The sequence below is a fragment of the Cydia splendana genome, chromosome 26, assembly GCF_910591565.1.
Source record: "Cydia splendana chromosome 26, ilCydSple1.2, whole genome shotgun sequence".
In the NCBI taxonomy this organism is placed as follows: domain Eukaryota; kingdom Metazoa; phylum Arthropoda; class Insecta; order Lepidoptera; family Tortricidae; genus Cydia; species Cydia splendana.
In genome coordinates this window covers 4,538,263-4,562,780 of record NC_085985.1, presented here as the reverse complement: position 1 = coordinate 4,562,780, position 24,518 = coordinate 4,538,263, and the positions used below count along the sequence as shown (strand labels likewise).

General features: G+C 38.4%; 3 protein-coding genes across 3 annotated transcripts in view; all 3 read left to right on the top strand.

Annotated features, from left to right (window-relative positions):
- LOC134803056 (zinc finger protein 567-like) overlaps positions 1 to 24,518 on the top strand; it is a 269,979-nt gene that overhangs the window by 96,649 nt on the left and 148,812 nt on the right. The window lies entirely within an intron of this gene.
- LOC134803351 (RNA-binding protein Musashi homolog Rbp6) overlaps positions 1 to 24,518 on the top strand; it is a 178,504-nt gene that overhangs the window by 10,070 nt on the left and 143,916 nt on the right. The window lies entirely within an intron of this gene.
- LOC134803546 (uncharacterized) lies at positions 7,008 to 10,857 on the top strand. Its single transcript, XM_063776345.1, has 2 exons — positions 7,008 to 10,430; positions 10,627 to 10,857. The coding sequence occupies exons 1-2, from the start codon at positions 7,524 to 7,526 to the stop codon at positions 10,855 to 10,857; spliced, it is 3,138 nt and encodes a 1,045-aa protein (XP_063632415.1). The 5' UTR covers positions 7,008 to 7,523.

The window sequence follows — 24,518 nt, the reverse complement described above, 5'->3', positions numbered from 1 at the left end:
GGCAAAACGTCTCCGATAGCATCTCATTTGGGAGAGAGGTTCCTTGGCAATCGTTAGAAGTGTCGCTTTGTTGATGAATGTGTCACATATCGCGGCAAGTTGCTATGTGTGATATAGGTACCTATTTGTACTTGGTATCTTAAGTCACTAAGTGCCACTTGCACCATTCCACTAACCCGGGGTTAACCGATTAAACCTGGAGTTACCATGGTTACCAGTACAACTTGACACTGAGTTAACGGTTTAACCGGTTAACCCCGGGTTAGTGGGATGGTGCAAGTGGCCCTAAGTAGACAACACTTTAGTATAGTTCCGGAATTACGGAATCCCGAAACACAGGAATAACGTACCGATTTTTACGACATTGCAATACCAGTTAAAGAGGATGAATATCAAAATATGTATCTGGGTTCCAGGGAATGCAATAACCGGCCAAACTTCATAACCGATTTCGGTTACGGTTATGCCCGAAAAATAACCGAATATCGGTTATAATCGGTTACGGTTATTTTCGACGAAAAATTGTAAATTTACAATGAAGTAATTAAAAAAATACAAAAATCTTTATTTTAGTACCTAATAGTAATGTGAATGTGAGTAAAAGTCTTCGTTTTTTAATAAAACATACCAAATACAGTAAAAGTAAAATATGACCTTGGACGTGATACAATATTCAATAAAAATATTTCATAAATAAGGGAAGTAAATTTGGTATATTTTAGTTATTAAAGTCCACGAATGACAAAAATTATAGTCACAGGCGTCACAGCCAAAAAAGGCAGGATTTTGTAGTCATTAGATGATAAAAACATACAATTTAAGACATAAATAAATAACCGAAAATAACCGTAACCGGTTATTCGAGTTTCCAATATTCGGTTATGAAATTTTGTCAAAATATTCGGTTATAACCGAATATTTCGGTTACGGTTATAACCGATTTGCATTCCCTACTGGGTTCCCGTATTGGAATCGTACACCTACCTATTTAGTTTAATTTTATTAGAAATTAATAAAATTTTACCTTAAATATTAGTATGTTTGCGCTATAGCTATATATATATATATAGCGTTATTCATAAACGCGTTAAGTAATGGCCTAAATTAGCTATGAATCGTTTGTATTTTAGTAGTTTGTAAGGCGATTTAATAGTAACATATACTAACATAAGCATATAAGTGACAATTGGTTCCTTTTCTCAAAAAACGACACAAAAATAAGCCACTCGCTAAAGTCTCTTACCTCGTAGCACTCCCAAATAGGTTTCAATAGGACCCACTGGACCCTCGTCAGGGCTGCAAGGTCCGATCAATACTTCCTCGTGATAAGGGACGTTTAGTCGTCTAATGTTGCTTGTGGTTAATGGGAAAAATCGCGGGTGACTCTAACGAACTGGAAATACGATAAATGAAATTAATTATTATCGAGCAGGAGCGTTCGCAAACCATGCTACAATTTTTTTTAAAGGAGAAATTGAAAAATTCACCTCTTTTAAGACACCGGTCCAATCGCTTGCGACAAAAAATACGTGTAAAATCAATAAGGAAGAAATGTAAAAATCACACGTTTCTGGTAGGCTTCGGTAGCTCAGTTGGTTAAGAATGATTAGACCGGTGTTCCAAAAGATCGCAAGTTCGAATCTTGCCTGGAGCGGTGATTTTTTTCCATTTTTCCTTAAATTTAATAATAAGACGGTAAATTATACCTACCTGACATACTAGTACAGACATTACACATTAGTCTATAAGTTGGCTGTACGTATAAATAACTATTCCTTAAAATAATTTGTTGAAATTAGAAACCTTACGTAACAAGAATAAATGTTCTTCTATCACAAATGGTTGCCATGAAAAACAATAAAATCCTCGTACACAACTCGTCCTTGTGAAACATATGGTTACACTATCCCATGTCATTTCCCGGGATACCAAATTTCATCTAAATCGGTATGGTTAAAGCGTGAAGAAATAACAGACCTAGAGTGTTGCTTTCGCATTTATAATTTTAGTATTGATTTTTGATAACATTTGGATACTTAAGAATGTGTCTTTATATAGACTACAGGTGGAAATTCGGCCATAACTAGCTACCTTGCGTGAGCCAAACCCGATCTCATTACTCGCCGCCGCCGCCGTATATCTATAAAATATCGTATGCGTTTAGGTAACTGCTTTGAAATGCAGTCATTTTAGAAGCACAGAGTAACTACTAGTTTGCGAATCTTATCGTTTCAATACCCATCGATTGAACCGACATTAATGTAGCCTTGTCATCAGTATCAAACGCCTAACCGAAATCCACATTTATACTGGCTTGCCTAAAGGTATGAAAAGGACCAGAACTTGCGTGCTTAAGTTGGCAAGGAGGCACCAGACGTTGCTTAGTGCCCATTGATTCAACAACTACAAATCCAGATTTAATCAAAAGGCATAACTTACGTTAAATCACTGTGGCGCTTAAGTTCTTCTTCTGGCTTTAGATGCAATTGGAATGCGACCTTGTGGTAGTGTAATTAGAGATCAAATTTGATGGGTGAAAAGACTGAAAAGTTAGTTTATTGATACGTACGGTTGCCTGCATTGGCGTAAAGCGTGCGGTTACAAATGCGATTTCTTAAATCGTAAAATTTACAGACGTTTTTTTCGGTATCGTGCTTTAAATGGATGGAGCTAATCAGAAAATGTGACGTTTTTAACTAAAAGATACCACGTTGTCGGTTGTCAATAAGGTTGATTTCAAATTAAACCTTTAGGGAAATAACGCCTTATTGACAACCGACAATAAGTACCCTTTTAGTTGAAAACGGCACAAATGTATAACATTGTATAAATTTGGATAAAAATAAGTGTTATCGCTTTTTAAACATGAAACATAAACTGAAAACTATTAGTTTTACTTATACTGAGAAAGTTTGCAGTATACATCATTAGTCAAAATACTTCTTTTTGAACTGCAGGGAGTACTAAAGACATAGACATAAAAACAAACCTACTTACACTAAAGGGGCATTCCTCAAAAGTTGAGTAGGTACATGACGCTTTCTGCACTTCTGATAAAGCTACCCATAAAGGCGTATCCAGACTAGTCAATTTTTCGCCAATCTGATTAAATTGCCCGCTCGAATCAGGACGTGCGGTGCGGACGCAAACGCTAATTTGGCTCGCCGAATTCAACCGCCGATAATGACCGATATTACCGATAAAATGAGGTGCGGACGCAAGAATACCAATTTGTGAGGCCAGTATTTTCGTTCTAAGAATTTTTTTTATTTAGAGGGCTCTAATATCATCATAAATCTAAAATTGGGGATTGACGCCAATTACATTTCTGATCAAATCGACCGATTTGATCAGTCCCGTCTGGATACCGCTTAAGAAGCCGATATTTGGCATGATAATGTTTGATAAAATGTGTTACAAATTTCTGCAGGTTATTAAGTTAGCTGCCGCATCATGTGCCACGTCCCCAAAAAACTAGACCTTTTTTATTTAATGAACCTAGAAAAATATTCGTCAATCATGCAATGAAGAAAAATTCTTGCACTAACGCAGTGACCAACTCAACATTTTATTAAAGTAATAACTTTGCTGCGGAATTGGTTTGATATTTAATTTCCACTTTTACAGCCAGGCTAGATCGAGATTTTTAAAATTGTATCAGAAATAATTTGGTTTTCATTAATTTTATGCAGACGAATGTGTGTAATTGAATTGCAGTTTTTTATACATACTCAATAATAAAGCGTTAATTCTTTTTTTTTTTTTAATATTTAATATTATAGGACATTTTTACACAAATTGACTAAGCCCCACGGTAAGCTCAAGAAGGCTTGTGTTGTGGGTACTCAGACAACGATATATATAATATATAAATACTTAAATACATAGAAATACTTAAACAACCATGACTCAGGAACAAATATCTGTATCATCATACAAATAAATGCCCTTACCAGGATTCGAACCCGGGACCATCGGCTTCATAGGCAGGGTCACTACCCGCTAGGCCAGACCGGTATTCTATTCTACTAATAGAATTGAAAACGAGTGGTCAATACCACAAGATTCCCAATATCTATCGCTCGTATTTCAAAATTATCATTTCGCCGTTTTCCACAGAATTTCTAGTGGCGAAATCGGGCGCTCTAAATTCAAAAATCGGCCCCCAGGCAGCGTTTAGTTGGCGTAGCGCAAGCGATTGGCATATTGGCTAGGAATGCTAGGACCCTGCATTGGGACGTGTTTAGTGTTAAAGTCGGACCAAGAAAAGTCTGCAGCGGATTTGATAGCTCACGCAGTACAAGTGTTATTTATACGTAAGAATTTCATAGAAGTTTGACGTTTAAAGTAACACTTGCACTGCGTGGGCTATCAAATCCGCTGCAGACTTTTCTTGGTCTGACTCTACCTTAGCTCGGCGTAATAAAAGAATGTATGCTAAATGCTAAATTACCATGTTAATGCATAGCGTGTTAACTTAAATTGCTTTCATTTGTTCATACATTAAATAACAATGTTACTATTTAACGCTGTGATTATATCATCAAGTATATGACTGGTATAATTGTTTAACCTAATATACATACTAACAAGAGTAAGAGCAATAAAAATGGGAATTTTTATCGAGATAGTACCAATTATTATTGCATTTCAGTATTTTTACAAATTCGATGTTTCATTTTGTCAATCCTTTATTATTTCTAGAAAAAATCTAGGTATAACGATGATTTTGGATCTAAAACGAGTTAAAATGAGTTGTTTAGCAAACTTGCTTACTTAAATTAAGTAGCTGATTAATTCCTGATTCTAATTTATATACACACTAGTCCCAAAAAATATGTACATATATATATTATTTAAGACGAAACAGGAGCTGAGTTTTAAATATTTTAGGTAAATATACCCGTCTCGCTAACGGAAGCGGCACCTAAAAGTAGTGCGATAAGGACAAGGCGAAAAATGCTGCGTAAAAATCTCAAAAATCGAGGTTTCGTACTCCTCTGTTTCCTCCTCCAAAACTTAACCAAACGTAACCAAATTTGGAAATCTAAATGATTATGAAATTATCTGTGTCGGACCGTTTTGCTTTTTCGGCTAATTGATATCAGTTTTGAATGCTACGCCTCTCATTGCGGCATAGTCAATTAGGCCATTTTGGCCATTTTTGAAGGGCTCTAGCGCCTTAAAAAACAAAAATATCAAAAAAAGCAAAACGGTCCGACACAGATATTGACAATATTAATCTGTGTTGAAAAAATCAATAAAAATACAATAAGAAGTTTGATATCTTAAAGATTCTACGATCACAAACGCTTTAAACTCTTGTGTACAAAATACATATTATTTATTTAACAAACGGGTTTACCGCGATATAATTTCATTGTTTTTACCTTAAATTCCGACGTTTCAGCTGAGTTGCAGTTGAGTTGAGGGACGTCAGTCTTTCCGTGACCACAGCTGGTGCAACTCAGCTGAAACGTCGAAATTTAAGGTAAAAACAATGAAATTATATTGCGGCAGATACGTTTGTGTAATTACTAATTAAATATGGTGCTCAAACGTTCACGCGATATTCGCCGGTTGTAACAGCGCACTCTACCAGCATATTAGGTGTTTTATACACGTATTTTCACTACTATTTCCTGGTAACTCTGGTAAGGCAAGCTTTGCCCACTATTGTTGACTGGAGGCCTCTCGTCGCTGTCCTTGAAAGCGCATGCGCGGGTCAGTGGATCGAATAAGAGCAAAGAGAGCGTCTGCGCCGAGGCGTTGCTTCTGCTACTCGATCGTTTCTCTCTCTATCCTCTCTATAGTCTGTCAAGCCATTTCCGTCAGTAGAAAAACGCGGCAAATTTTAAAAATATATAGCCCGGGTGCAAGGGAATTTATTTGTGTCTTTAGCACAAACAATTGTTCCTGATGTACCTTTAAACGAGCAATTCTTGTATACATAGGTATATACCTATTTATATATTTCGGGGATCTCGGAAACGGCTTTAATGATTTGGATGATATATGGGGGTTTTCGGGGGCGAAAAATCGATTTAGTTAGGTCTTATATCTGGGAAAACGCGAATTTTTTCGAGTTTTTATATGTTTTCCGAGCAAAGCTCGCGGTCTCCCACAGATATTCAGTATTTATACTTATCCACGTCTAGTATACACAGCATAACCCTTATTGAGCTTACTGTGCGCTATTTATTTATTAAGCTGGTATTGAATTTGCTACTAAACTGTTGTATATAAGTCCATTTTTCACTTAAAACCAATTAAACATCGATTTCCTAAACCAACCCAACTGGGAATCAAACCCGCTTTTACATCACCTTATCAGCTGTTACGTAATTGATGATTGTTTTTTTATTAATCGTTCATAACGCCCGAGCCCTAACAATAACAATGGTAACGCCGCGCATCTGTCGCGTTGCCGCTCTGCGCGCGCGCCGGTAGGGTTGCTAACTTGATTCTCTAGCGTTCCACGGCACTGAATAAATAAGGCTACAAATATAATGACCACCAAAAAATACTTTGGTACCCTAAATAAAAAAATCATGCTTACCAAAAAAAATTACTGAACACCAAAAAAATAAGGCCTAAAAATACAAAAGTACCACCACTTTAATTACGACTGCACTTCAAATTGTATTCAAATACCAAATATATTGAATGATCACCAAAAATCATTAACGATCACCAAATCTTGAAGACCAAATTAATGCGATATTTTCACCTAAATGTTCGCGTCCGTACTTCTATAGAATAGGTTTCATACAAAAAGGTTTACCAAATCTCACGCTAGATGTCGCTGACCCTAACACACAACTAGCTAACGACATTTTTATCGAGTTTATATATAAGGTGTGAACATTATTTTTAATATATTGGCTTTATTTGTGACTGGTTGTTTATTTCCTTCATTGATAAAGAACGCCCTTTTTGGTAAAGTTAGGAGTACATACATTGGTCCTTCGAACCGGATGTACTGTGGGCTTTAGTAGTGCTTCCTGCACCAAGTGGCAACGGATTGTTGTCGAGGGTGCAGTCTCCGAGGGCGGCAGCGGATTGGAGCAGTCGACGGAGTCAGCAGCGCCGTGACCCTAAGTGACGTCACGGTGATCAACTTGGCGGGAAGATTCAACTGAGGTTCAAGTACTAGTGAAATAAAAGTGTAAGAAGATTTTAAACTGTGAGTACATTTATGTTTTATCTGTGCAAAGTGTCATTATTTGGAAAGTAGAACTGTCAAGTGTCAAATTTGGACTTAGTAAAAATCATAAGACTGAAGTAGAAATTTTCAAAGTGTTTAGGACTTAGAATAATTTAAGGAAAAGTGAACCTACGGGGAACCTATGCCCGATTTCATATCGAGGTACATCAGCCAAACACTTAGAAAATTTGAGAGCAAAAAACACTTGTGATTTTTTCAAGATTTGCTATACTGGGGACTTAGCAGATTTACGAGCAACTAAATTGGGACTTTGAAAATTCGTGATTAGTTTTGTTGGGACTTGTGATTTTTCAAGATGAGTAATAAGTTGGAAGCCAGTATTAACTTACAACTGGATCAAAGTGTTCGCATTAATAAGGCATTCAATAACTACAAAAAGTCACCGAAGGAGCGGATTACCATCTCATACGTAGAAACTAGACTCGAAAACTTAGAGCAACTATGGGAACAGTTTTCACGTATGCATATGCAGATACTGATGTTGCCAGAGCAAGATGTGCTACAAGACACTGCATACATGAAGGACGATGTGTATGATGCGACCAACGAGTTATACATGGATTACAAATGCGGACTTAAGAACGCTATGAGCAAGTTAACGGCAACACCCAGCAATACTAGTCCCATGTTGTCAACTACTGCATCAACGTCAAAATCGAGTCATGTGAAGCTCCCTAAGATCACGATTCCTACTTTTTCGGGAAAGTATGAGGAGTGGATGGGATTCCGGGATTTGTTCATTTCACTCATCCACAAAAATCAGGACATCGATGACATCCAGAAACTTCACTACCTCAAGGCGCATTTGACAGGCGAAGCGGAGCAGCTTCTTAGACACATACCCATTACTAGTGAAAGTTATGACCAGTGTTGGACCCAGTTAGAGAGTCGCTATAATAACAAGCAATATTTAGCGAATTGCATTTTAAAGAGGTTTTTTGGACAAAAGACTCTTCTGACTGAGTCTGCCACTGACATTAAGCATATGTTAGATTGTACCACAGAAACGTTGAACGCATTGTCTAGTCTCAAAATTGATACAAGCACTTGGGATATTATTATCATTTACATTGTCAGTCATAAATTGGATCCAGAAAGTCGGAAAAACTGGGAATGTAAAGTAAGCGAATCTGTATCTCTGTCTGAACAGTTACCGACACTGGAACAATTTAAGGACTTTTTGCAAACGCGATACCATTCTTTGGAATTTTTGGAGCCAAAATCGGGATTTGCCCCAAAACCGGGATTTGCCCCAAAACCTAAATATGTGAATAACAATTACAAGGGTTTCAGTCAGGTCAAGGGCAATCAAGTGCAAAAGGTTAATAATTTGCTTGTCACTAACAATGTCTCATGTAATTATTGTAAAGGTGACCACCGTATAATACATTGCAAAGATTTCAATGCTTTAGATGTCGATGTTAAGCGTAATTTTGTTCAAACCAACGGGATGTGTTTCAACTGTTTGGGTAATAATCACTCTGCCAGATACTGCAAACTGACAACTAACTGTCAAATTTGTAACAGGCGACATCACTCGCTGTTACATCAAAAGGGAGATACGAAAGCTAATGAAGGTAAGGAGCCATCAGCTGGTCAAGCTGTGGCACAAGTTCATACACAACAAGTCACAAAGCCAATGGGAGAACCCACACCGGGAACCAGTGTTTCAAATCACTTCGTGAATGAAGTCTCACAGCAAGGGTTACTGGCTACCGCGGTGGTAAAAGCAAAAACATGGGAACAAGAAGAATATCATCTATTAAGAGCACTAATAGATCCGGGCTCAGAAGTCTCATTTATCACCTCAGCTGCAGTTCAGTTACTCGGGTTAAAACAAACTCCAGCTAAGGTTTCAGTGTCAGGATTAAGGGGAGAGCTGATTACAGAGCTGAAGTCTACGGTTCAAGTTACAATCGCATCACGCTCTAACACTAGCAACGCTATTGAGGTCACAGCATACGTAGTTGACAAAGTTACTTCGAACCAACCATCTGCGAAAGTGTCTATTACCTCATGGCCTGAGTTACAAAGTGTCGAGCTCGCAGATCCTGACTATCACACTCCAAATAAAATAGATATGTTGTTGGGAGCAAAGGTCTATGCTCGGATCATTCAACCAGGTTTATTCAAATCTCCCCAGGAGACTACGGTGGCACAAAAGACGTCTCTGGGATGGATTTTAAGTGGTGAAGCAGGTTTACAGGCCAACATCTCCTGCAAGCTGGTTAGCATGCACATTCAGGTGGAACAGTTGCTGAGGTCCTTTTGGGAACTTGAATCAGAACCTAGCAACAAAGAACGGATTTTAACACCTGAAGAACAAAGATGTGAGGAGATATATGAGGCAACTACTACACGGGATGAGAACGGCCGATACGTTGTTAGATTACCGTTCAGGGATGAGCAACCAGCCTGTGTAGATGGTGGGTCCAGAGAGATAGCATTGCGAAGATTTCATTCTCTGGAAAGGAAGCTTCAAACCGATGAGCGCCTGCAAACAGAATACACAAAAGTGTTCCATGAATATCGGGATTTAAATCACATGGAACCTTTATCAGAGCAAGAATCTAAGGAAAAGGGACTGTACTTACCTTTCCATGCTGTTGTGCGTGAGGAACGGGAAACTACTAAGGTTCGTATAGTTTTTGACGCTTCTTGCAAGGGCACGAATGGGGTGTCCTTAAACAGTGACCTTATGGTGGGTCCTACCTTGCAGTCAGAGTTGAGGCACATAATCATGCGTTGGCGAATGCATCCAGTTGTCTTCATTGCCGACATCGTCAAGATGTACCGGCAAATACTAGTCGATGAAAGAGACACAAAGTACCAACGCATCCTGTGGAGGGAGAATAATACCCAAAAAGTCAAAGAATACAAGTTAAACAGAGTTACTTTTGGGGTCTCATCAGCACCTTACCTTGCTGTCAAAAGTCTGATTCAAGTCGCCTTGGATGAAGGTGCAGATTTCCCTCTTGCAGCTAGTCGGGTACGTGAGGATTTCTATATGGACGACCTGATGTCAGGTTGTCAAAGCGAGCAAGAGGCAATAGAGATCTACCACCAGATGAAGACGCTATTAAACAAAGGAGGCTTTGAATTTCAAAAATGGTCAAGCAATAGTAAAGCTATGTTAGAAGAAATTCGAGAAAGCACAGCAGGGAAAGAAGAGCATAAGAAAATAGAGATGAAGCAAGAAGCGGTAAATAAAATATTAGGACTTACCTGGGATCGAAATCGGGACGAATTTGCTTATACAGTTCAGCTACCTCCACCAACAGCACCTGTAACTAAAAGAAAGGTTACATCAGACATTGCGAAACTATATGATCCTCTTGGATGGATAGCTCCAAGCATAGTTAAAGCAAAAATGTTCATTCAAAAGCTTTGGTTGGCAGGCATCGAGTGGGATCAAGAGCTACCGTCTCCGTTGCTTGAAGAATGGTTGTGCTATAGGGAAGAATTGTCACAGCTCACCAGATTCAGACTTCCTCGCTGGACAAATCACCAATCTAATGTCAGGTTGGTTGAACTGCATGGTTTTAGTGACGCGTCAAATGCTGCATATGCCGCGGTGGTGTATTTACGCGTTATTGACGCAGAAGGGTCAATACACGTCAGTCTGGTGACATGCAAAACAAAGGTTTCGCCAATAAAGCAGGTTTCAACTCCTCGACTGGAATTATGTGGAGCGGTATTATTAGCCAAATTATTGGTTGAAGTTTCAAATGTGTTAGATTTGGAAAAATCTAATATTCATGCGTGGACAGACTCTGAAGTGGTATTGGCGTGGTTGAGCAGTCACCCAAGCAGATGGAAGACTTTTATAGGGAACAGATGTTCAGAGATCTTGACGACCACCAGTCGAAGTCAATGGTCACACGTAAAATCAGAACACAATCCGGCTGATTGTGCTTCAAGAGGGATCTCAGCATCTGAATTGAGTAACTTTGAACTCTGGTTATCTGGGCCTGCTTGGCTGAAACAAGAAGTGATTAACTACGGAGTATCAAAAACAATGAATACACAGCTAGAAGAAAGAAAAGTACATACTCACCTGGAAACTGTGGTATCTGAATCGGACGGTGAAGATCCTATGTGGTCGAAGTATTCTTCACTCAACAAGTTGTTGAGAGTTGTTGCGTACTGCCGAAGATTCCTGAAAAATAAAAGAAAAAATCATACCTACCTGCTGAAAAGTGAATTAGATGAAGCTTTAGCAATTATGGTAAAAAAGAGTCAGGAACAAGCTTATGCTGAAGAAATAGAAGAAATGAAAAAAGGTAAACTAAAGAAGAAAAGCCAACTTACCTCGTTTACTCCACAAGTCGATGCTTTTGGAATAATTCGCGTTGGTGGGCGGCTCCAGAGTGCAGACATAGCATATGATCAGAAACATCCAATGTTGTTGCCGAAATCAGCTTGGTCGACTCAGCTAATTCTTCAAGATGCGCATTTTAAAACGTTGCATGGAGGAGCACCGCTGATGGTCAACTACATTAGGTCCAAGTTTTGTATACCAGGCCTTAAGAACTTAGCTAAAAAAACATGTCAGGAAATGTATTCCATGTGTTCGGAACGCAGCCAACATTCGGAACCAATTGATGGGGCAGCTACCCTCGCCTAGGGTTAATATGGCAAGGCCGTTTGTTCGTAGTGGAGTAGATTACGCCGGGCCCATCAATATACGTGTTTCAAAAGGTAGGGGAAACAAATCATACAAAGGGTATATTTGCCTATTTGTATGCATGGCTACCAAAGCCGTGCACATAGAGGCAGTTAGTGAACTGTCAACAGCTGGCTTCCTTGCTGCCTTCAAGAGGTTTGTAGCGAGGCGAGGTTACTGTAGCGACCTCTACAGTGATAACGGGTCTAATTTCGTGGGTGCAGCTAAGGAACTCCAGTATCTGTTTAATGCGGAAAAGTCAAGTTTAGTTCCTGAGCTAGCTGACTGGATGGCCTCTAACGGAACTCAATGGCATTTTATACCTCCTTACGCCCCCAACTTTGGAGGACTTTGGGAGGCAGGAATAAAATCCTGTAAATTCCATCTCAAACGCGTTATTGGGAATGCTACACTCACTTTTGAAGAGATAAGTACGATCCTATCGCAGATTGAGGCGTGCTTAAATTCGAGGCCACTGTGGCGCATTGATGACAACGGGGAATCGCTACCATTAACACCGGGTCATTTCCTGATAGGAGAACCTCTTGTAGTGGCACCAGATCAGCGTTATGATCAAGTGCCGGTCTCGTCATTACGTAGATGGCAGTTATGTCAACGTATGATGCAGGATTTCTGGCGGCGCTGGTCTCAAGAGTATTTAAACCAGTTCCTACAAAGACACAAGTGGACTCAGCAAACTCCAGAACCCAAGGTAGGCGATGTAGTTCTGGTAAAAGAGCCTGATTTGCCACCGGCTAGATGGCTTCTTGGCCAAGTGGTTGAAACGCATCCAGGTTTGGACAGGGTAACGCGGGTAGTTACTCTAAGATGTAAGAATAGTCTTATAAAAAGACCCACTTCAAGAATTTGTGTTTTGCCATTGGCTGATTAAATGTTTTTGTTAGATATTTATGTAAGTAGCTCATGTTAAAGTTGAGATTTCTGTTAAATATGATGTGTTAAGTTTATTCTGTTTTATGTACATAGTTCTAATTGGGTTAAGAACTGTAGTTCTTGGTGAGCGGCATGTTCGCGTCCGTACTTCTATAGAATAGGTTTCATACAAAAAGGTTTACCAAATCTCACGCTAGATGTCGCTGACCCTAACACACAACTAGCTAACGACATTTTTATCGAGTTTATATATAAGGTGTGAACATTATTTTTAATATATTGGCTTTATTTGTGACTGGTTGTTTATTTCCTTCATTGATAAAGAACGCCCTTTTTGGTAAAGTTAGGAGTACATACACGATATTTTCACCTAAATAAACCACTATGATTACCAAAAAATGTATACATATTACCAAATAAAGTAAACTGATGCCAAAATTACTAGCCCCTCCCGCTCAACCCCCCGTAGCCCGCACCGCATACCTACCTAACCTAATCTACTTTTCTAGTAGCATTTCGTTATGCTACTAGAAAAGTAAGTTAAACTGCTATCAGGTAAGTGGGTTAGGTTAGGTTAGCACTGCGACCCTTACAGAAACGAAATGGTACTAGAAAAGTAGGTTAGGTTAAGTTTCAACTGCTACCCATACAGATACGAAACGCTACTAGAAAAGTGGGTTAGGTTAGGTTTGAACTGCGACCCTTACAGAAAAGAAATGCTACTAGAAAAGTGGGTTAGGTTAGGTTTGAACTGCGACCCATACAGAAACGAAATGCTACTAGAAAAGTGGGTTAGGTTAGGTTTGAACTGCGACCCTTGCAGAAAAGAAATGCTACTAGAAAAGTGGGTTAGGTTAGGTTTGAACTGCGACCCTTACAGAAACAAAATGCTACTAGAAAAGTGGGTTAGGTTAGGTTAGAACTGCGACTGTTAAAGAAATAAAATGCTACTAGAAAAAGGTGACGAAGTGGATTAATTAATTTAATAGGATAATGATATATTAAATGTTTGCACATTTTTAATTAAAATGTGGTTACAATTTTGTGATCATTTACTATTTTTGCGTTTACAATGATTATTTTGGAGCCATTTGCTTTAATAGGATAGCAAGATTTAAAAATTTGGTTATCATTTTACATTAAAATGGAGTTCTAATTTTGGTGGTCATTTACTATTTTTGGGTTTACAATGATTATTTTGGTGTCATTTTCTTTAATAGGATAGCAAGATGTAAAAATTTGGTTATCATTTCACATTAAAATGGGGATTGAAATTTGGTAATCATTGACTATTTTTGGGTTAATAATGATTATTTTGGTGTCATTTCCTTTAAAAGGATAGTAAAATGTAATAAAATTGGTAATCATTTCACATTAAAATGGTGTTATAATTTTGGTGATCATTCATGATTTTAGGGTGGTAAAATAGATTTTTTTGGTATTAAATTTTACTAAATCTGGTGATCAGTTAAATAGCAGCCAATAAATAATAGCACTAGGTTTAGAAGACTCACTCTCTAACAAAACACGTCCGTTACGATCAGGACAGATATGGCCGATAGGTGGCGACAGCGCCACGCGCGGCTTATGGCTAGCCACCAAAATTGGTGTGGAACGGATGTACTTTTAGCTACCTGTAGCAAAGCGACGAAATCGCGGAGTGAGCCACGCCTGTCCACGGTCCCAACACTACTCTGTATCTTTAGGTGTTTAAATAAAAGTAAACAAAATCTAACCCTCAAATGGCTCCTTAAGCCAGTTGAGGGTAGATGAAAACATTACATGATCAAATAATGTAGGTTAAAGTCAGGTCGTTCAGTGAGTGATCCAGGCGGTTTTGTATTTGGTTGGTTATGTGAAAATGTACAAATGTTTAATAAATTTAATTAACCTTCCATGAAATTTAAATCATTAAATGGAACAGTATTGATTTTGTTTTGTTTCGTTGAGACAAATTCAATTATCTATACATCTTATAAAACGGATCTATATCTGAATCCCTAAAGTCTTTTCTCCTATTTTTGTATTCCCTAATATTGTTTGTCATAATGATCAGTTGTCATAACACTCGTATACCCTAATTTTGGTTTCCCTATTATCGAATGGCCGATTTTTTTTTGTCCTAATATGTTTTTCCCTAATGGCACTTTCCATATTGAGTATTTATCCTAATGTTATGTAGCATAATTCTTTTTTTGCCTAATTATTGTTAGGCCTAAAAATTATATATCCTAACCATCATGTTACCTAATTTTACTTAGCCTATCGTTGCTTGACCTAACACTCGTATGCCCTAATTTTGATTTCCCTATTTCGTTTCGTTTTTACAATGGTCGCAGTTCTAACCTAACCTAACCCACTTTTGTGGCAGCAGTTCGTTTTTGTGAGGATCACAGTTCTAGCCTAACCCACTTTCGTGGCAGCAGTTCGTTTTTGCGAGGATCACAGTTCTAACCTAACCTAACCCACTTTTGTGGCAACAGTTCGTTTTTGCAAGGATCGCAGTTCTAACCTAACCTAACCCACTTTTGTGGCAGCAGTTCGTTTTTGCAAGGATCGTATTTCTAACCTAACCTAGTTTTAACAGCAGTTCGTTTTTACAATGGTCGCAGTTCTAACCTAACCTAACCCACTTTTGTGGCAGCAGTTCGTTTTTGCGAGGGTCACAGTTCTAACCTAACCTAACCCACTTTGTGGCAACAGTTCGTTACCATTCATTATGGAAGGTAATTGTTATGATAATTGATCAATAGGAAAAGTAACTGTTATAAGAATTGATAATTAGGGCAATAGCCATTAGTTCAAAACAGTTAGAGCATATTATTTTATGCCAAACATTGTTAGGGATTTCGAAGAATATGGTAAAAAACATTAAGGATCTTGATAGTTATGGTACAAATGCTTAGGACAAATGAGTCTTAGGCTAACCATTACATTATGGAAAATAATCGTTATGACAATTGATCGTTAGGGCATGTGCCCATTAGGAAAAACCATTTAGGGCAAGTGACTTTAGGACAAACGTTGTTAGGGATTCAGAATGACACCCTATAAAACAAAGTGCCCCGCCGCGTCTGTATGTATGTATGTATATATGTATGTTCGCGATAAACTCTAAAACTACTGAACGGATTTTCATGCGGTTTTCACCTATCAATAGAGTGATTCTTGAGGAAGGTTTAGGTGTATAATTTGTTAACCCGTGCGAAACCGGGGCGGGTCACTAGGCATTTCATATAATCCTGTTATTAGTGGCAACTTCATTGGTTCATGTATTGAATAATATTACGATCTGTAAGAATTATTGTACCGTTTGTGCCCAAATAAACATTAAAACATTATCCGCAAATAATCTGAAATGGAATTAAGATCCTAACTAGGACATGCAAATTTACACATAAAATTTACCGAAATACTGAGCTGCAAATTGGAAGGTATGGCGGTGCTATGTAATTCTCAACTAAAATTACTGGAGTTTAGCATATTTATGTCGCTTGAGCACATAAATAATTACCTAAGCAATTATACTAAAACTTGGTATTTGTATTGTACGACGTTTACGTATATGTTACGTTTTGGTGCATACCACGAACAACACCACGAATGTAGGTATTACATAACATATTTAAAATCATCTAAAAGGTTTATTTAGAACTGTACGATGTTATGTTAGAATCGTTAATATTAATAGCTTAATTATTCTAAGAAGCTCAATAATTTTAAACGTAAGATTCTTTATTTCAATATTTCATTTATAAATAAATAGGAACGACTGTGTCCACTTGCCTAGCAGTGGGAATTATATTAAGCGGAAAAATATTAACATTATTGTATAACAGGACTGTACCGCTTAAAAATAAACTTTAACTACTTAAACAAAAAAACCTTAAAAAATTAATTTAGAATTAACATTCTTTCTTACACGTCTTTTACAAAATGTAACATATAACAAAACATTATCTTCAAAATATTCTCGTTTGGCTTTGATACACAAACGCAAAGGTTAGTTAAAATCATCAATAATACGCACTTTAAAAAAAATTACAACTTAATTTTGGGGCCTGTATTGTTGCGTGTCAACCCTAGCGCCGCCCTGCGCAAGAGTTTGTTTGTGAAGAGCGGCAACGTCGCGAGATCTAGTCCGTCCACCCCGTCCCCTGTTGCCTGTTGCACGTAGCCATAGACTAGGAATCCTCTAGACGGAGTTTAGAGCAATTATTTCATGAAACCGATGCTGCCAAAAATACGGGGATGCGGGGGACGAGGTGAGCGAGTCCCGTGCCGTGATTGGTCCGTTCAAAGACACGGGCGTTCAAAGACACTGACTCGAAAATGGAGAAAACTACCGTATATTTGTGGCAGTAGGGGGTAGCGCTACTATGGTCAATCTGGAGGATGTCTTGTCTGTGCAATACCGCAGTGCCGATAGATTCGAGCCGAGAAGAAAGTTTATAACCTATCAAAATATCTTTATTTAATGTATAATTTTTGCGAAGAGCGGCAACGTCGCGAGATCTAGTCCGGCCACCATGTCCCCTGTTGCTCTGCACGTATATAGCCACCGCAGAATCCGATAGATTCGAGCTATTGAGAAGAAAGTTTATAATATTAATAACCTATCAGAAATACCTTTCTTTGTCTAAGTCTAGCTACATCTTGGTATTTATGAGCTGATTTTCAATCTTAACAGTCACACGATTGACGGACCCGTCGCCAAAAAAAATATGGTTTTCTGTAAAGTCGGTTTACGGACGATAATTTTGCGTGATAACGTTATAAGAAAAAACATTACCATTACATTACGTAACGTTACCATGGAGATCTGTCCACAACGCGACACTTTTTAGGGTTCCGTACCCAAAAGGTAAAACGGGACCCTATTACTAAGACTTCACTGTCCGTCCGTTCGTCCGTCCGTCCGTCTGTCTGTCTGTCACCAGGCTGTATCTCACGAACCGTGATAGCAGTTGAAATTTTCACAGATGATGTATTTCTGTTGCCGCTATAACAACAAATACTAAAAACAGAATAAAATAAAGATTTAAATGGGGCTCCCATACAACAAACGTGATTTTTGACCGAAGTTAAGCAACGTCGGGCGTGGTCAGTACTTGGATGCGTGACCGTTATTTTTTTGCATTTTTTTCCGTTTTTTTTTGTCCGACTCGCACTTGTCCGGTTTTCGTGCATGCTACCGGTATTCATCGATTTATAATTATAAGACGTTATCACGTAAAAGGCGCCCCCATACAATAGAATCGAATCAAAATTAGATGTTTTAACTATTAAATAAGCCAGCTTTAACCAACTTATTTAAAGGTTTTGGTTGGAGTCTGCTGTGTAATTTTTTTCATAGAGAAATTTCAATATTAAAACTACAATTTTGCGATACATCTTGCATGCCTGCGAAATTCTTTCTTCGGAATAATCGAAGCACTTTTAAATACGGTTATATTAGATCCAGGAATAAACTACACAGTGAATGAAAAGAGTTAATAAAAGTAAACCGCTAATTGTTTACACGAGATTCATTATAAACAATCTTGTTTACGCAAACCTCTTCCATAACATTCACGCGGCGAATGTAAACATTACGTGTTGCTTTTAGTCTGTATAGAATATAGAATAGACGCGATCTTATGATTATGAATTTATAGATAAAGAATTCCTCCCTGCCTATAAAAAACCGGACAAGTGCGAGTCGAGCTCGCGCACCGAGGGTTCCGTACTTTTTAGTATTTGTTGTTATAGCGGCAACAGAAACAAGTACATCATCTGTGAAAATTCAACGGGCTAGCTATCACGGTTCATGAGATACAGCCGGGTGACGGACAGACGGACAGTGGAGTCTTAGTAATAGGGTCCCGTTTTTACCCTTTGGGTACGGAACCCTAAAAAATTAAAAAAAGATCCTTTTTTCCGACGTAAGTCCATCGCAGTTAGCCTTATTATTTACTATAAGTACTTAAAATTACACAAATTATAAGAGCCTCGGTAGAGAGTACCATTTTGTACCATTTGCAGTTGAAACTCTAGGTCCATGGGGTCCCAGCGCGCATAAGTTGTTCGCAGAAATCGCGAAGCGTCTGGTTGACGTAACTGGTGACCGAAGAGCTGGCGGCTACCTCGCACAACGTATCAGCATTGCGATACAGCGAGGAAATACCGCCAGCATCCTTAGTACAATGCCTCAAGGGCCTATTTTAGATTTAAGCTAGCTATTAATTTAGTTTAGTAGTACCACTGTATATATATTGTATGTAAATAAATGATTTAAAAAAAAAAATACACAATTGACATTATGGAAAATATTTCTACTCAATTGAATGTATAATTATTAATTAATCATAACTATGCCTCTTTGTTTGAACCGTTTTAATTTTATTAATTGTAAGAGTTAGGGCCGAAAAACAAATTCCATACAAATAATTACAAGATATAAGCTCACTCACTCTTATAATAGGTAATTTAATAAATAAAATATAAAAAAGTCAAGCGGAGGGGCATAGCGGTGGCTATCCCCATATTTTTAAGCACTTAGTCCTTTCGCTAGTATGGTTTAGGTACTCGCAGCTCTTTGATGTCACCCGGTTCATATTAATAAAATCTATTACGGAGTTAATAAAATATTTAGACTGACGGCAACAGATGCTCTCACCGCCAAGCCAATTTCAACCTTATTCGTTATACATTAGGGTTCAAGTTAAGAGGGTTTTCGCTCTGATATTCATACCCAGAGTAGCCCAAAGTGTTAAAAATCCATGGATGGGCCTTGATGGAATTATTTAGAAGGCTAGGCTGTTCTGTATCTGGCAATTTTTATCAAGCTGTATCAAGATTTTGCAGAACAATAGGGTATTTTCCTACTAGTCAAATCAGTTACTTTTTTAGAACTGTCAAAACGAATTGCTAATATGGAATTTATATGAAACATTACATCGTGACGTCGCGGTCAACTCGCCTACTTTTTATTATATTTCTATACGATTTATTAAATAGAACTTGTGTTTAAAAATAACTCCTATCTGTGTTTTTCTAATAATTATCTGGTGCTTTATTTCATACATAGTGTAAAATAATTTATTTTAAATATATACATTATACCATATTTGGGTTTTTTAGGAAAGGGTTCTTGCGGGACATTTTTGGGTGTCGATAAGGTTGTTTTTTAAATTCTCTGTTTAACTCCTTTTTCTTGTATGCCTTCTGCAGACCATCGCTCGATGGTAAGCAATTACTGCCGCCCATGGACTCCTGCAACACTAGAGGGGTCCCAACTGCGTTGCCGGAGTTTAAGATGGGAGTACGCTCTTTTCCTGATGTTATGTGAGCGTTTCTTTTATTTTTTGCCATTTTTATATATTGTGACCTTTTTTGCCACTTTTGTGTTATTTCTAGTCAGGATCGCGAGCCCTTTTCATCCTTATAGGAGAATAAACGTGTCCTAAAATTTCCATATTTTTTTTTACCGCCATACAAAGTATATGGGGAAATGGTAACACAATAGGAAAAAACTCTGGAACATTTTTTTATCCCATTAGGATCGAAAGAGCTCGTGATTCTGAGTAGAAATAACACAAAAGTGGCAAAAAGGTCACAATATAAATATGGCAAAAAATAAAAAAAACGCTTATCTAATGTTGACCTACCGCAAAAAAACGTGACGCATCATGGTTACGTGTGCCATTTCTTATAATATAATGGTACTAGCGGATGGTGCTGGGCCTAAAATACGGCGTTGCGTGAACAAGAGATTTCCTTTGGCAGGATTGGTCCTTAGGACCCAAGGATGGATTTAAGAAGTGGAGCCACCGAGATTTTTGATGTAAATTTTTAGGGGGGGGGGGCTCTCAACTTGATCTTGATATCTATATCATTTAAGCTACTAGGCCAAGTTTGGTATCGTTTTCGTATAAATCGGGGATTCCGAATTCATTTCTGATATCATAATGACACCATTCCGAAGTAAAACACATAAAATAAGAAAAAAATACTTTTTTTTATTCCTCTTCACGCTTAAACCGCTAAACCAATTTAGTTAAAATTTGGTATAGAGATATTTTGAGTCCCGGGGAAGAACATAGGATAGTTATTATTCAAAAAAAATTATCTTAAAAGTGAAAAGGAAGGTGTAAGATTGTATGGGGAATCAATAACGGCTGAACCGATTTAGATGAAATCTATGTCTACATCTTTGATATACTTGAAAATGATACTAAACTTGACATAGAACGTAAACTTAAACAATTATTAACATCAGACGTCGCCGACGCTTAAAACCCCCCTCACCCCCCACCTGCATCAAAAATCTGGGTGGCTCCACCTTTTAAATCCATCCTTGGGTCCTAAGGACCAATCCTGCCAAAGGAAATCTCTTGTTCATGCAACGCCGTGGTTGACCTTTTTATGCTCTGAGCACACTCAACTATACCTATACTCTGTATCTTTGGGTATTTAAATAAAAGTAAACAAAATCTACCCTCAAATGGCTACTTAAGCCAGTTGAGGGTAGATGAAAACATTACATGATCAAATAATGTGGGTTAAAGTCAGGTCGTTCAGTGACGGATCCAGGCGGTTTTGTATTTGGTCGGTTAACCAATATGTAAATGTTATAACTACCCGAAAATTTACAAATTATTTGTTTACTTTTATTTAAATACCTAAAGATACAGATTATTATAAGATAGATAACGTTTAAAACCTGACATTCATGTAAACAATGTGACAATAGAAATCGTGGGAAGAAACCAATCCTGTACAAATAATAGAAACACCTTCTATATTAATATAATCGTTTATCTTTTAATTATTACGTAAATTCCCACGCTTGTTTTCTGTTTCTCTCGCACTCGTAAGAAAGGTTTAGAGAAGGAAAGGGTTAGAGAAAGGACAACTGCTTTCTGAAGTGTTTGTCTTTTAATTTGTACCCTGTTTAGATCTCGAATCAATGTGTGGGTTGAGTTCGCAACATATTTCCATTAATAAATAGGTTGGATAATGGTGGCCTCGCGGTAAGAGCGTGCAACTTTCAATCCGGAGGTCGCGGGTTCAAACCCCGGGTCGTACCTTCGGAACTTGTACGAAATATCATTTGATATTTACCAGTTGCTTTTCGGTGAAGGAAAACATCGTGAGGAAACCGGACTAATCCCAATAAGTCCTAGTTTCCCATCTGGTTTGAAAGGTCAGATGGCAGTCGCTTTCGTAAAAACTAGTGCCTCCGTCAATTCTTGGGTTTAGTTGTCAAGCGGACCCCAGGCTCCCACGAGCTGTGGCAAAATGCAGGGATGACGCGAGGAAGAATGAAGGAAATAGGTTGGATAATATTGATGAATGTTTTACAGGTTGGTCAAAATATAGAGATGTAGCCGTTCTGAATTATCGATTAGATTTACCTATAACGGGTACTCCGAAGTATTGTTTGGATTAATCCCTGCAGTTTCTTTGCGCCATCGTTCTACCTACGGGACATCATTTCCATCTTCGCCATCAGATTGGCAATCCTCAACTGTGCGTTTCTTCAGAAACTTCCCTTCCCTACACTCCTAGTAGTAGTTTTCCTATCCCTTACACTCCTTACAGGGATAAGTTTGCCTTTGTACCTTTATTTCTGTAAATATTATGTAAACCTGTACACAGGTTTACATAATATTTACACACACACAGGTTTGCAGTCACCTGCAATGATATGTTACTCTTTGAAGGCTGCAAACATATATGACACGCTCTTACGGTTCTACTAAGAGGATCGTGTCAGATATTTTTCCGGTTTTCTTTGTGTAACATAATATTACAGTCGTACTACTACTCCCTGCCTCGCACAGTTAAACTGTGGAATGAACCGCGGTATTCCTCGAACGCCTTAGCGCTGTCTAGGAACCAACTGCGCAACTTGGTAAGGGTGCTTACTGGGCATTGCGGCCTAAATAAGCACATGCACACTATGGGGAAACGTGACATGGGGCGGTGCAGACTCTGTATGGAGGCAGAGGAGACGCCCTTGCACATCCTCACAGAGTGCCCTTGCCTAATGCGTACTCGTGACCTAATCCTGGGCGGACACATTTTGCGCCCGGAGGAGATAAAGTCTCTCGAGACCAAAAGGATCCTGCAGCTGTTTGAAGTTGCAGGTTTGGATCGAGAGTTGTAGTAGGTGGCGATCACAATAGATCAGGGATGGTCGCAGTGATACATAGGCTTTGGATCCTTATACAGCCCCTAAAAAGAAGAAGAAGAAGAAGAACCGCGGTATTTCGGGACCGATACGACCTTTCAAACCTTCAAGAAAAGACCGTACTCCCATCTTAAAGGCCGACGACGCACATCCAACCATGCTTACCATCAGGCTATTCGCCTGCTTGTTTGCCTCCTATATCACAAAAAAAAATAGCTATGAATAAACTTGCCACGCGAATTTCATAAAAATAAATTAGGCGGTATTTCTAGTAGTCCGATTTTATGAAGAAATTGCCGAGATACCAAGCATCCCCATTGAAAGCATCTCTTATTGGCCTTTGCGGGGCCCTGAGGGCTTAACGAGATTACGAGCGAGGCTAAGGGTGCTATTAACAACCACCAGATATATTGGAAGGCCACTAAACATTGGCCCTCATTGTAACTTGTAACATATGTAACCTCTTTTTTTCAAGTTACGAAAAGTTTCCAAAAAGTAGAAAAAGTAAAGAAAAAAGAAAATTTTACAGGACACAAAACTTTCATTTCGTAAATGGAAAATATTACTATTCCGGTACATGAATATGAGGAGTTACCGAAATTTTTCCATGTGGAAATTTCACAATTTTGGAAACTTACCGACGGACTTTTGTATTACATATTTCTCTTGGAAAAGCATAGCTAAGGTAAGGTTGAAAAAACCGGGCAAGTGCGAGTTGGATTCTCCCACCGAGGGTTCCGTACTGCTTAGTATTTGTTGTTATAGCGGCAACAGAAATACATCATCTGTGAAAATTTCAACTCTCTAGCTATCACGGTTCACGAGATACAGCCTGGTGACAGACAGACGGACAGACGGACAGTGGAATCTTAGTAATAGAGTCCCGGTTTTACCCTTTGGGTACGGAACCCTAAAAACACTTACTTGGCAAACAAGGGGTCAAATAATACTAGGTCTGAAGAGAGTACAGTCGAATACAGAATGTTCTGATATCGAGTAAGCTCTGATTTACGGAATTAACCGAGTTTGGAACGGGAACCTCGCAAATTGATCATTACGAAGTTTAATGACATTTTCGTTATTACTTATGGGTTGAAATTTTAATTGTGACGGCATACTAAATGGGTTAATTTTGTTCTTTTTTACTCCCACAATTTTTAAGGGGTAACGGTGCGATTCGGGAAATGAATTAGAGATTCACTAGATACGTTCCACGGCAAAAGGTATCATTGCCCCGGCTAAATATTGGAGCGGCGTTAATAATAGCGTAAGCGCCAGCCGCCATAAGGCACCTTTTCCCGTGGAACGTCACATATCTTTACTATTTCATATCTAGTGAATCTCTAATTCGTTTCCCGAATCGCGCCATGAGTTTTTGACATGAAACGAAGGTTTTTAATAGTTATCATTAGAGTGAGTCTAAGGCTAAGTTAACTTTGCACCGACTTCAATAGAGTGTGGGAATTTTATTATAAACGTCATATTTTACATAGATATTTGACAATAATAATGACATTGCCACACTTTGCCTTTGCAAATGCCTTGCAGTTAGC

Excerpts from the sequence above, each read along its gene's own strand:
- LOC134803546 (XM_063776345.1), top strand. The coding sequence starts at position 7,524 with ATGAGTAATAAGTTGGAAGCCAGTATTAACTTACAACTGGATCAAAGT. Across the intron at positions 10,431-10,626 it reads TAGAGATGAAGCAAGAAGCG|GCATCGAGTGGGATCAAGAG; the intron begins GTAAATAAAATA and ends TTTGGTTGGCAG.